Raw genomic sequence first — 13782 nt, forward strand, 5'->3', positions numbered from 1 at the left:
TTTCACAGGTTAACAGTAAGCTTTGGTTTTGGAACTGTGGAAAGGAAGTTAATATTTTTTGACCTCTATGTTTGGGCCTCTGTGTTTCAGGCACCATACCACCTGATTTACTTACACCAGTTGATCATGACCGAATCTGGTCCAATTATGATTTGGACCAGAACATGGGTAGTTTCTGAAGTGTCTCAGGTGAGTGTACTGTGTATCCATGATTGAGAACTACTGACATACAAAACCCCATTAATTCTTGTAGAAATTCTAAGATAGGGTTTGTCTCTGTTTTATAGTAAAGAAGCAGATGCCCACAGATATTGAACTTTCCCCAGTTAAAACATCTTGTAAATGACACATTTCTCAAGCAGAGGAGACAGTCCCTCTCACTAAATCAAGGGAGATGCTGAGCGTAAATGAAAGACTGATGTTTCCTACTTAACAATCGAGACTCTCACTGACTCTGTATCCTCCAACCCTTTATGGCCACCTCAGTTCTTGATCTCTTCACTAATTTTCTACTATGTGAATAACTGATGTATTTTGGTGGTAATAATACACCAACATCACTTTGTGTTTGTACATACATTTCTCAAGCATTCTTGTACATTTCCTAGTTCTCCCTGGTGACATGCAGGCAAATCACTGTAAGAGCTCTGGTTTGGGAGCCACACCCACCTGTGTTGGCCTCCTCCATGTACTTATCTCTATGGTCTTGACTAGTCATTTTACTTTTTAAATCTCAGCTTTGTGAATATAAAATTGTGAAAATAATAAAACCCATACTTTAGAAACATTATATTCAATAAATATTACCTATTATTGTAGCCACCCTAACCAGTAGAAGTAGTGCATGGCCCACCAGTAAACAGGTGGAAAGCAGTAGGTTGAATTAGACCTTTGGAGTTGACTCCTTTTCCTGACATGTGGGGGTGTTCAGTCACTCAGTCATGCCCGACTCTTTGTGACCTCATGGACTGTAGCCTGCCAGGCTCCTCTGTCCATGGGATTCTCCAGGCAAGAATACTGGAGCAGGTTGCAATTTTCTCCTCCAGAGAATCTTCCCCACCTAGGGATCAAACCCTCCTCTCCTGCGTCTCCTGCATTGGCAGGGGGATATCACAAATACCCTAATGTTTTGAGAGAGAATAGAAAGATTAAGAAGTCAAAATCTAGTTAAGGCTGATACTTCCCTTGCTCAGAATATGCTTCCAGAAAGTTATTTATGCATGAAACTCCAGCTTAACCACAGGAAATGCTGTAGAGATCTTCCTCCACTCACAACGGGGTTACCTCCTGATAAACCCACTGGAAGTTGAAAAATATGATCATGAGGGGAAAATGCATTTAGTACACCTAATCCATCAAACACTGTAGTTTAGCCTAGTTTACCTTAAACGTGCTCAAAATACTTTAGCCTGAAGGTGGACAAATTCGTCTAACAGAAAGCCGGTTCATTACATGAATGTCTCATGTTGTTTAATACTGTACAGAAAGTGAAAAACAGAATGCTTGTATGGGTACAGAAGGGTTCTACGTGTACTGCTTGTTCACCCTCCTGATCAGGTGGCTGACTGGGAGCTGGAGCTGGGTTCGCTCAGCTGGGTTTGCACAGCTCAACATCACCAGAGCACAGAGAGTACCTACTGCATATTGCTGGCCCGGTAAAAGATCAAAATTGGAGGTACGGCATTAGAAGCAATAAGTATTCTACTTATTGCTTTCACACCATCAAAAAGTGGGAAAATCCTAAGTGGAACCTTCCCAAGTCTTCAAAGTCCGCCGTCCCGGCTCTGTATTTTTCCCACTTTGCCTTAAGTCCTTGCCCTGTGACCCAGTCCCTACTCAACTTCTGCTCTTCCACCTAGGGGAGGAGTTGTGGATTTCATTTTACTGTGGATTGGTCGACAAGAGAGGGTAAATCAGAGAGGCTCCACCCATCTCACAGGAGGCTGGGGGTGGGCGCTCCCCATTCCCCTCCCTCTAGGACCTGCAAGGAGGTGGGCTGGCCGCGGAGGGCCCGTCCCCTGTCCCTTTAAGGAGGAGGGACGAGCACAACCGGCGTGGCCCCGACCCCGTCCGCGCTCTCATCCTAGAGCAGCTGCAGCCACAGCTCCGGCCGCCCCTCGCTTGGCAGAGTCCGCTCGGCCCCAGGAAGCAAGTCGCCACCATGGTGAAGATCGTGACCGTTAAGACCAAGGCGTACCAAGACCAGAAGCCGGGCACCAGCGGGCTGCGGAAGCGGGTGAAGGTGTTTCAGAGCAGCGCCAACTATGCCGAGAATTTCATCCAGAGTATCATCTCCACAGTGGAGCCGGCGCAGCGGCAGGAGGCCACCCTGGTGGTGGGCGGGGACGGCAGGTTCTACATGAAGGAGGCCATCCAGCTCATCGTCCGCATCGCCGCCGCCAACGGGGTAAGGGACGTGCCAGCTCCTCTGTCGCCCAGTTGCCCGTCCGCCTCCTGCCGCGCGCGCTCCCGCGAGGCCACTTCCGCGCGCGCGGCCGCCGAGTCTCCACCCCCAGCTCCTCGGCGCTCTCTCTTCCTAGCCTGAGGCCCGGCGTGGGTCGCCCCGGGCGGGAGAGTGGCCAAGGGGAGCAGCAGAACTGCTCGTCTGACCGCTCCTCCCATCCCTCGCCCACTCCCACCCCGCCCTGGCTGGGCGGGGAGGCGCGAGGCGGCGAGCAGGGCTTGACCTTGGGAGGCCCGGCCTTCAGCCTCCTGCCCCACCCTTCTCTCTCCTCCTCTCCGCTCTTCCGCTACCCCCGCCGTCGTCCGGGCCTCTGACATTTACATTAACCTTTTCTGCCTGTGAAGATACAGTTACCGAGCCGAGCGCAGTCACCTTAACCCTGAAAGGTTAGAGGCCGCCGCCTTGCTCAGAACCCTCCTTGCATCCCGCTGGGTTGCCTGCTGTTCCCGTCTGGGACTGGCGCTGCCCGCTGGCTGCGAGCCCCAGGCTTTGGGCACCCTCCCCTCTGGTGGTACGGCGCGCCAGGGCTCGCCCCCCATCCCCTAGTTTGCTGGGACAGAGCTTCTGCCCTCTGCCCTGGCGCCGCCTGGTTGCTGGGGCTCAGGCTTTTGAAAAGGCTAGTCTTTGCCCGGTGTTGCTTCTGGATCTGTTCCACCGAGGTTGCTGGAGCTGAATTTTCATTAGAACAGAACCTACCTACTCAAGCTCGCTCATATGTAAGCAGTCGTGGCAGGCCAGGAAGTTAACGCAACACCTTGGCTCCGTCCGCAAGCAAAGGAACGTTAACCAACTAAGAATGGGCAGGTCCACTAACGTGAGATTTTGAACTAGATTCTTCAGTAAACCTGGTACTTCTGCGAAAATGTGGATTTATAAACCACAACTGAGGCAGATTGTTTCCTCACTCTTATAAAAAAGTTTTCTAACGAGTTTTTTTTTTTTTTTAAGTTTCCTTTCTATAATTAACATAAGATTTGGCTATCCTCCCCTCTTCTGGAACTCATTCCCTTTAGTAATATTTTTATTCATTTTAGCAGTATTTTTTTTCTCTTATTAATATATTGAGGGCCATTTTGCCAAGCCCTGTGAAAAGCATTTCACTTGTGGTATGGCATCCATCCTCCTCTAGCCCTAGGACGTGGGCTTCCTTGGAGGCTCTGAAGGAATCCGCCTGCCAACGCAGAAGACAAGGGTTCCATCCCTGGGTGGGGAAGATGCCCTGAAAAAAGGAATGGCTGACCGGTATTCTTGCTTGGCGAATTCCATGGACAGAGGAGCCTGGGAGTCACAAAGAGTTGGACAGGACTGAGCGACTAACACACACACACACAGCCCAGTGAGGTAGATGCTATTATGGGCATCTTGAAGATGCCAATGAGAAAACTGAATCTTAGGCAGGTTTAGCGGCTAATGGCAGCGCTTAGAATCCAGTACAGACCTGCTGATTCCAAGAACTTGAACAGTTTCTGGGTTTGAAGAGACCCTGGAGTCTGAGGATCTATTTTTTCAGTGGTCTGTCAAATCTAAACTGGGAACAATGTACATTTGCCTCTCTGGGTCAAATAATTTATCAGCATCAGAGAGAGATGATTGTCTGGATCTGTTTTCTTTGTGGTCCTGAGTTTTCAGGCAACCTCAAATTCCCTGGAAAGAAGAACGAAGAATGAACAAAAGCTGTATCCTAGAGCAGCTCACATTCATTTCCCTGTCATCACTTGTGTTGAACTTCATTCACTTCTTCAGGAAATACACTGAATCTATATTATGTACAGAGAAATGTGTGGAAGAAAAAGGTGATTCAGCAACAAGGCTTTTTCTTAAGAAACTTACAGCATAGTGGGAATTTAATGGGTCCTATTCGAAAACTGTCCGTCTGAGAGTAGTGTGGGATGGAAGGGAAAGAATTAGTGAAGACGAAAAAGTGAAGTTTTTCATTTTAGTATGTATAAAAATCCTCATCACCCTTTTGCTACTGCCCTATTGCTCCCCCCACCCCTTTTAGTCAATCTTTGTAAAAGTTGTCTACATTCGCCATCACAGATTCCTCCCCTCCCATTCACTCACCATCTCACTGCAGTCTGGCTTCTGTTTCTTTCACCAATTCGCTGACATTGCTCTTGCCAAGCCTACTGAAGACTTTCTGGTTACTAAATCTATTCAACACTGTTTAGGCCTTATCTTAGGTGACCTTCCTGTTTAATCTGGCATTGCTGACTTCATACTCTCTTAAAGTTCTTACTCCCTTGTCTTGATCACTCTCTCCTGATTCTACTCACACTTTTTAAGAGTTCCTACATGGACTGCTTACCCTACCTATATCCTGTCATATTCTCTGGGTTTCTGGTCTCAACTCACTGCCCTCTGATTTTTTTCTTCCTGTCTTTCCTCACCAGGGATTTAAGTATGTTACTGTTTTTCCTCTGGTGCAATTCAGATAGCGTCTTCAGAAAACTATCCCCAGCAGCCTCTCTCTGCCACTCTCCCCTCTTAATCTTTCCCCATAGATACTTCTAGAATAGATGAAATTATCTGTTTACATGTGACACTCCTTTGTAACTAGGACAATGCAACTTCCAATGAGTCTTTGTTTTAGTGCCTGAAATTATGAATTGTGAAGTGTATGGAAAATATTTCAAGCATAACTTAAAGCCATAGTTTATTGCCAATACAGTTATTATCATTAAACATCTATTATGTGCTTACTTCTCTTATCAGTCCTTATGCTATAAGTACTTGGACTATAATATATTCCTGACCTCAGGAAATAGTGTAGAAGTGGAAGTGGACAGGAATAAACAGACAAACTAGGCTTCCCTGGTGGCTCAGAGGTAAAGAATCCGCTTGCAATGCAGGAGTCCAGGGTTTGATCCCTGAGTTGGGAAGATCCCCTGGAGTAGGATGTGGGAACCCCGCTCCAGTATTCTTGCCTGGGAAATCCCATGAACTGAGCAGCCTGGCGGGCTACAGTCCATGGGGTCACAGGAATCAGACACGACTGAGAGACTAAAACACCACCACGGTGTGTTTGGTGTTGTGAGGGAGTTGTGCTGAAGGGGCAAGAGCATGGCAGGCTGTACTTGAGAGTGGAAGGTACAGTGAGAAAGTCTTCACAAAGGCGTGGTAGTGGATTTGAGGGTTAAAGGATGAGTTGAAGTTTCTAAGGTGCATTTGTCAGGGGAGCAGTTCTAGGCAGAATAAATATCATAGGAGTTGGGGACAGTTCCCTTGGGCAAATTATTCAATTTCTGATCCTTTGCCCGCTTTGTTTGTGAAAACTGGAAATGAAAATACATATCCAGAGAGGCTCTTGTGACGATTAAATGAAGCAACATATTTAAAAGTACCTGGTAGCCCTCTCTCACCTGGAAACTGAATGACACCTGTCGGGAAACCTCAAGATGAGCTCGAGGGCAGGACTTCCTGTGATGAATGTTCTGCTAAAATGGGGACACTGAGTTAATCATACCCAATCTGATGCAGATATTGACCTCCACCCACCCACCCCGCCCCGGCCGTATATCTCAGTTTGGTCTCCTCCCTTCCTCTACACTTAATGACCCCAACCAAACCAGAGGGGTGCCTTCTTAGATCCCAATAGGGTGCATGTGACAACAGTTTAGCCCAAGTGAGAAAAGAGGGAATTTGGGGTGCCTTCCAAATGCTCAAAACTTTAGCCAGCCAGACAGTGTCCTCAACCATTTCCAGTGGGAATCTAGCATTTGGAGGACAGTTCTGGAGTATCCGCGTTTCCTACTGTAACATCACTTGCATCCCAGGAACAGAGGGGACAGTTCCTTGTCTCTTTTCCTGACTGTGTGGCATGGGCCAGGGACATCTGAAAAGTTTGTTGCAGTGAGAAAATAAAGCAATACATGCAGAAGTGCCTTGTAAAATATAAAACATGAGGTGTGTTTTAGTGTGTTTGTTTGCTGTAGAGTGTGAAACAACAAGAGTTGGAGGGTGGGGTTGTCTCTAACCTACGTCCTCAACACACTTTACTCTCTCACATCTGGTTCCGCCTGGAACATTCTTCTCTCCTCTTCAACCTTAGACCTGGGTTTAGTTGACACTTCCTTGCTCCTAATCCCTGAATCAAGTGCACCTCTTTTCTGCTCTTATAGCCTGTTTTGCTCACCCCCATCATAACACTGACTGCATCTTATAGTGGTTGTTGATTCGCTCGTCTGTAACCCACCTGGCTTCCAACACAAACCTTTTTGACTGTAAACCCCAAGTGAATGAAGATGGGGCTTGTCTTGGTTTCTGCTTTATCTCAGGAGACCCTTCAGATTAACCACAAGTTCATCTTGAGCTCCTCACCAGTGTTTGTAATCCTCACACTGATTGGTTTGACCCCCAAATGTCTCCTTACCGTGCTGATTAAGCCTATTGGACTCACACATGTAGTGACCATTTCAACTTAATTTTTAGCAACACAGATGTTTGTAGGCATATTAGAGTTCAGAATGAGAGACTAATATTTATTCAGCATTAAAATCCTTACCTGCAAATCATACCTGGGAGGAAAGTGCTTCATGGGTGGAATCAATCACATTCAACATCAAAAACAAACTCATGTATCAGTTACCAAAATAAGGCGTGTAGTAGAATCTATAGGAAAAATGGATCTCACCTTCCCTGCATGCCATTTTCTCAGATTTAAGTTTGGAAACAGCCAAATTTAATTCTGGGAAAATTCTTTTAACATATGGATAAGTCTATCAGCCGCAGGGTAGTGGAAATTAGTATTTCCCCAAATTCTTCTCAGGTCTTCTTGCAAACTCACATGACTCATTTGTGTTTTAAAAGCTCTGAAAATCCTACTTAACATTACCCAATCCAGTTTTCCCAAACTTTTAACCAGGATATTATAGCTATCCATGAAACTACTTGCTTTGGGATATATTTATTTATGGAAAAGATCAACTGGATGAAATATCAGAAGACCAGTGACCAGGTTCCAACTCTACCATTTCTAACAGGTTGGGCAAGTCAACCAAATCTTTCTGTACCACCACCTACCTATTGCATTTCTTCTTTTCAGAAACACGTTGGGTCAGTCATAAAGAGGAAAGAAGAAAGACATTGTTCCCAATATGAAAACATAATGTTCAAAGTGTTTCAGACTCATGGCTAAATCTTCATTGGCCTGATTTGATTGGCAGTCCTCACTGTGTTTACTCAGGGCTTCTTCCACCTTTTCTACCTTGTGTCTCAGGGATTCATGTGAGTGGTGATTGGGAGAAGCATTGGGAAGGGGGATTTCCAACAGTTGAAGTTATAAAAACAACAAACCCCCAAGGCAAAGGCACCCCCTTTTCACCCTTTCCAAATAAGCCCCTAGGGTTAGCCCTCAGTGGTCTATTCCCTTTGAGGATGCCAGATAAGAAAAGTCTTCTCAAAATTCTCCCAACTAAAATTGAAAATAAGCCCTCAATTACTTGGCACACTCAGTAGTCATTTTTAAAAGGTGATTTCCAACTTTGAGCACAGCTCCAAGGGCCACAGAATGACTAGGTATGTCTGCATCAAGTTCAGGGAAATTTAAGGAAGAATGAATAGACCATTGCAATTTACCTGTTCAACTTTCTTAGAGGTGTAGCCCACTCAGATCATTCCTCTGCAAGCTCTTCTAAAGTCTAAAAGGGCCCAAAATATGTCACTGTGGCATAAAAGCTATTTTGAACTGAAGCCATGTGCGAATAGACATTTTTCTGAACTCCTCTGTCTGCATAAAAGCAGAGTCTTCTCAACTGTCACAAATCCCCTCCCTGGGAGAGGATTTCTGGAAACCAGGGAAAATTGACTCAGCATCACACCTAAACAGACATTATCACAAATGTCTGTTTGTGATATCACGTTATCACAAAATTATAATATTGCTTCCCCATTGTTTTAAAACCCCAGTTATCTTTTTGAAAAGTCATTTGTTTTCCCAGCACTGATAACCACAGTGAAAGTGCTCATCTAGATAGAATTTTGAAGCCTAAAATGCTAGCTTTTCTCTTTTAGCTTCTATGCTTTGTCCCTCCCTTGATTTCTCCAGTGCTGATGGTCACTTTAAGACAGGAAAAGCTAGGTTGGATAAGAAGTCAATGTCCATAATGGGTTATCTGCTGATAGGCTAGCTGCCACCATCTGGCAGAGAATCCCAGGAAAGATTTGAGGCCACAGCCTTTTCTGCTTCATCTCCTGCTTCGTGGATAGCTGTTTTAGCTTGGGTACACAAATGGTCTTCATCTCAGCTCTGCAGTGCACAAATTACTAGGCTTGGGCAACATGGTGTACAAGCCACAGCCAAAGAAAACTTCCCTTGGCAGAATAATAATCTCCATTTCTGCTTGCAGACTGGCTAGTTTTTGTCTGAGCTTCTCTCTGTATTGTGGCAAGAAGCAGCCAACAAACATTCCTCTTCTAAACTCCTAACCATCTGCCTAGAGCTACACCTTTGGTTGGCCCATGGTCTGTCTTCCAAGATAGCAGTGGTAAAACTTTTTGCCATGGCCATAAAAATTATGCTAATGCTGCATATTTAGATTCTGTTTTGGTATAGAACACCAAATTTTACATTAGTTAAAACATAGGTTTTGGCTGCTATAGCAGAGTTCGAAAATAAGTTACTTAAATAAAATAAAAGTTCATAGTAATAGAACCCTTTGTAACAGACTGGGTGTGGGGAGTCCAGGGCCGGTGTGGTGGCCCCATTGTGTCAGAAGGTGCATGCTTCTTCTCTCTTGTTGATCAGCTTCCCCTAGTGAGTTGCCCTTATCTGCATAGTCCAACATGGTTGCCCACCACCCTATGGTCATTTTAACTAACAGGAAGGGGAGAAAAGTGAAGGAAGGCACACCTTTCTCAGACTGCATGTTATCAATTTCATTCTTGTCCCATTGGCTGAAACTTAGGCTAAGGCCTCCTCTAGCTGCAAGGGATGCTGGGAAATACAGGCATACCTCATTCTGTTGCACTTTGCTTTATTGTGCTTCTCAGATACTAAATTTTTTGCAAATTGAAGATTTTTGGCAATCCTACAATGACTTTTTTCCTATAACATTTGCTCATTTCATGTCTCTGTGTCAAATTTTGGTAATTCTTGCAATATTTCAGGATTTTTTTAATCATTATTGTGTTTGTTACATGATCAATGATTTTTGAAGTTACTATTGCAAAAAGATGATAACTTGCTGAAGGCTCAGATGATGATTAGCATTTTTTTAACCAATAAAGTACTTTGAAATTAAAGTATATATGTTTTTTTAGACATGATACTAATGAACACTGAATAGACCATGGAATAATGTAAATATCATTTTTATACGCTGAGAAACCAAAAAATTTATATGACTTGCTTTTCTGCAGTATTCACTTTATTGCAGTGGTTTGGAATGGAACCTGTACTATCTCTGACGTATCAACGCTATGCTGAGTGCTATGTGTTAGACTAAATATTGGGGGTGTCAGTCTAAATGAAAGGGAGAATTGATATTAGAGAACACCCCACAGTCCTCATTATCCTAAACATGCTTTCCAAATTTAGTGAAAACCACTCAGTCATTTTCAAGTGATAGAGTTACAGAGAGAACACAGAGACTTAATTGTATATTGGTAACTAGATTATTTGAAAAGACTTTGACTATCATTTATTCTGACAACAGGCCTAGAAAGGAACATAGGCACAAATTATTCCCATTATGGAGGACTTTTTAAATAAAGCAACTTTATTGAGATATAATTCACACACCACACAATTTATCCATTTAAAGTATATGACTCAGTGTTTTTTTAAGTCCATTTTTAGCATTATGCAGCCATCACCACAATCTAATTTTAAAACATTTCCATCACCTTGATAGAAGCCCTGTGCATTAGCAATCAATCCCTCTTGCTCCCCTACCCCTTCATCACAAGCAACCACTACTGTGCCTTGTTCTGGATGTGTACTCGGTCATTCAGTCATGTTGGACGCTTTGCAGTCCTGTGGACCGTGGCCCACCAGGCTCCTCCGTCCCTGGGGTTTCCCAGGCAAGAATACTGGAATAGGTTGTCATTTCCTACTCCAAGGGGTCTTCCCAACCCAGGGATTGAACCTGCATCTCTTCCGTCTACTGCATTGGGAGGTGGATTCTTTACTACTGTACCTGAGGCCTCTATAAATTTGTATAGGTGGATTTTACACAGACTGAATATTCAGTTTTGGTTGCCACACGGAAGTTATATTTGGCAGGTAAAGCTCTGGGAATGCGAGAAACAAAAGGCCAAGAGTCCACATCAAGAATAGGAGTTAGTGTCCTGTGCTTCTGTGCACACTGTCTGAACGTTATTGATACACAAAGGTCCTCATTCTCAGGGGGCCTCCAGTTGCAGGAAGAAGACTCACACAAAAACAGACGATCACCATTGCATTTTATAAGAGCTGATACTTAAAGAGATCACTGTGGACACCGGGCAGGGACGCCTGCCCCAGCTTGGGGTGGGAGTGAGTGTAGGAGGGGATAGTGTGTTCAATGAAGACTTTCTGTAGGAGATGAGCCTACTTTTCTCAGCAGACTCCTTGTCCAAAGCCAACCAGGCTGTCAAAAAAAAGAAGTTTCTCCAGAACAGCTTCTTCATTTTCAAGTGTAAGCAGTCAGATTTCTTTTTTTTTTTTTTTACAAATGTATTTGAACTTATATATCCAAATTAGTATTGTTCCCTGCCAAATCACCACTCTGGGAACCGTACACTTATTCCAGTGATGCGTCTAGTGCTGAAAGCATTTTGAAACTCCTCTATGGGAGTTATTTTTCAGCCAGTCGGTTTATGGGTCACCTAGGGAAACCAGTCACATTATTTTATAGTCATGCCTCATTTTTCACCTAAAACGATATAACAAGATTTGATCACCCACTTTATTCATTAGACGTGGCTCCAACCAATTTTCATCTCTTTCCAAAGTTCACATCTATTCTCAAAGGATGAAATTTGTCATGACTGAAGACTTTCAAAGAAAAGTGCCACTGACTGTAAAGACAGTTGCTAAAAAAGAGTTCCAGAAATGTTAGTGCAGCGTCAACATTGTTTGAATACATGCACTGCTTCCCAGGGTGCTTGTCTTGAAGGAGAAAATATTAATTTAGATGAAAATACTCTCATGTAACTGTTGAAAATGAGTTACATTTTGTACTGTTCAAGCACACTGCCCTGAAAAGAAGAATTTAGAAGACAAGTCATGATGAGGGAGATTCTGGCATGCTGCTTACCTTCTACGGTTTACCGCAGAGGCCTGGGAATTCAGTTCTCTTCCATCCTGATAAACATCTCAACATGTTTCAGTGCATTTAGAAATTGTGCACAGTAGGAAGGTTTGTGAAAACCCAAGTAGACAAAATGACCCTGAGCCTCGAAAGGAATCCTATCAGCTCAAAGCCACAAGAAACAAAAACCTAGGCGTTTAGCCTGTACCCACCTCAGACCTGAGAGATCATCCCAGGGTTGCAAGGAGGCCAGAAAAAGGAGCCGGGATGCCATAAATGGGTGGGGATGGGGAAGGACCTTTTGCTTTAGTAATAAAACTATTATGTTACACTGCTCCCATGAGGACTTTGGAAAATACATTTTGTGGAGCAAAATGAAATCCACTTAAAAATGAAGCAAAAGGGAAATAAATGTAGAAAGCTCAGAGGGAATCAGGAATAAGGTTGGCTCCTGTCACAGAAGCCAGCTGCCTCTCTGTGTGGGGCCATGCAGCTGATGCCAAGCCCTCAGAGGTCAAATCCATGAGAAATACTCTCATCACACAGTTCAGCATAGCAAGTTACCCTGTAAGTAATGAAGAGAGTAAATAATACCTGCCTTAAAAATTCGTATCAGGAGATGAAGTAAAATTTGGGGAGGATTTATCATAGTGCCTGACATAAGTGTTTAGTAAACAAAAGATTCTGATGATTCTAATAATGTTTATGGTTATTCCAAACTCTGAAGCCAGGGGAGGGCAGAGGGATGGTCTTCTGTGCCTGCCAGCACCTCCCATTCCATCTCTGTCCATACATTATCCCTTGAATTTGATCTGTGAGGCAGAGGTTCACAGTTGCTGTGTCAGTCACGAGCCCATTGATCTGAGGCCTTCACCTCGTTGGAGCCATGAGCTAGCAGTGGGTAGGTGAAGATGGGTATCTCAGGATGGATCTGAGGGATGGTTAGCTGACCCATGCCAATGTCATGCTGTAGACCAGAAGCTGCAAGAGATGTATGCTGGCATTGCTGTGAACCTCCGGGGCTACATGGATTTTCTCATTCAGTAAGCATTGTGGAGGACTCTGTACCAGGCAGTGTGAGATGGTTGTAGGTACAAAAATGAATAAGACAAAGTCTTTGTTCTCAGGATTCATGCCAGTAGAGGAGAATTTATAAGCAGTTATAAAAATATGGTTCGAATACTAGTGTATTAGCTCCCTGTTGCTGCTATGACAAATGACTCCAAACTGGGTGGCTTCAGACTACAAAATGTATTTTCTCAGCGTGCTGGAGACCAGAAGTGTGAAATCAAGGTGTTGGCAGGGTTACACTCTCACTGAATCTCCAAGGGAGAAGTTCAGGGAATCAAAGGAACACAGAGCCACTCAACCCCACCTCGAAGGGGAAGGGAAGACCGAGGATGTCTTCTCTTCCCAGGCAAGGTAATTTCTGCACAAGCACAGATGATAAAGAGGAATCAGGGAGAACATAGCTGAAAGTGAAATGAGGGTGGAGCCAGGGTACAATCACTGGTTTAACATGTATATACTTGATACCTAATACCAATGCTGTCCCGTTTAAAGTACGCTAATAGTAATGACCGACAAGATTCCAGACAAGAAGATTCCAGAGCTCCGTTATCCATAGCGCTTCTGTAGACTTCTGACCTAATGACAGATGGGAAACAGGCCATTTGGTGGCTCCTTACCAAATAACTTTAGTTCATAGTGATGGATTGGAATGGAAGATTTTGATTCAAATCTCAGCTGTATAATTTATTGTACAATATCATGTATTCTGGGCTTCCATGGTGACTCAGATGGTAGAGAATCTGTCTGCAGTGCAGGAGACAGGGTTTCGATTGCTGGGTCGGAAGATTCCCTGGAGAAGGGAATCACTACTCACTCCAGTATTCCTGCCTGGAGAATTCCATGGACAGAGGAGCCTAGCAGTCCATGGGATTGCAAAGAGTTGGACATGACTGAACGATTAACACTTTCATATTTTTCATCATGTATTCTGCTTAAGTAAAGCTCAGTTTTTGCACTTGTAAAATGGAATCAATTCTAGTATCTGCTCTATTGGGGAGTTTTATGATATTTAGT

General features: G+C 44.0%; 1 protein-coding gene across 1 annotated transcript in view; it reads left to right on the forward strand.

Moving 5' to 3' along the window:
- The window catches only part of PGM1 (phosphoglucomutase 1), a 66192-nt gene continuing 54375 nt past the window's right edge, over positions 1966-13782 (forward strand). Inside the window, exon 1 of the mRNA XM_018045101.1 lies at positions 1966-2407. Within this exon, the coding sequence (XP_017900590.1) occupies positions 2162-2407 (246 nt within the window). The 5' untranslated portion in view covers positions 1966-2161. The remainder of the gene's footprint in view (positions 2408-13782) is intronic.

The sequence above is a fragment of the Capra hircus genome, chromosome 3, assembly GCF_001704415.2.
Source record: "Capra hircus breed San Clemente chromosome 3, ASM170441v1, whole genome shotgun sequence".
Taxonomy (NCBI): domain Eukaryota; kingdom Metazoa; phylum Chordata; class Mammalia; order Artiodactyla; family Bovidae; genus Capra; species Capra hircus.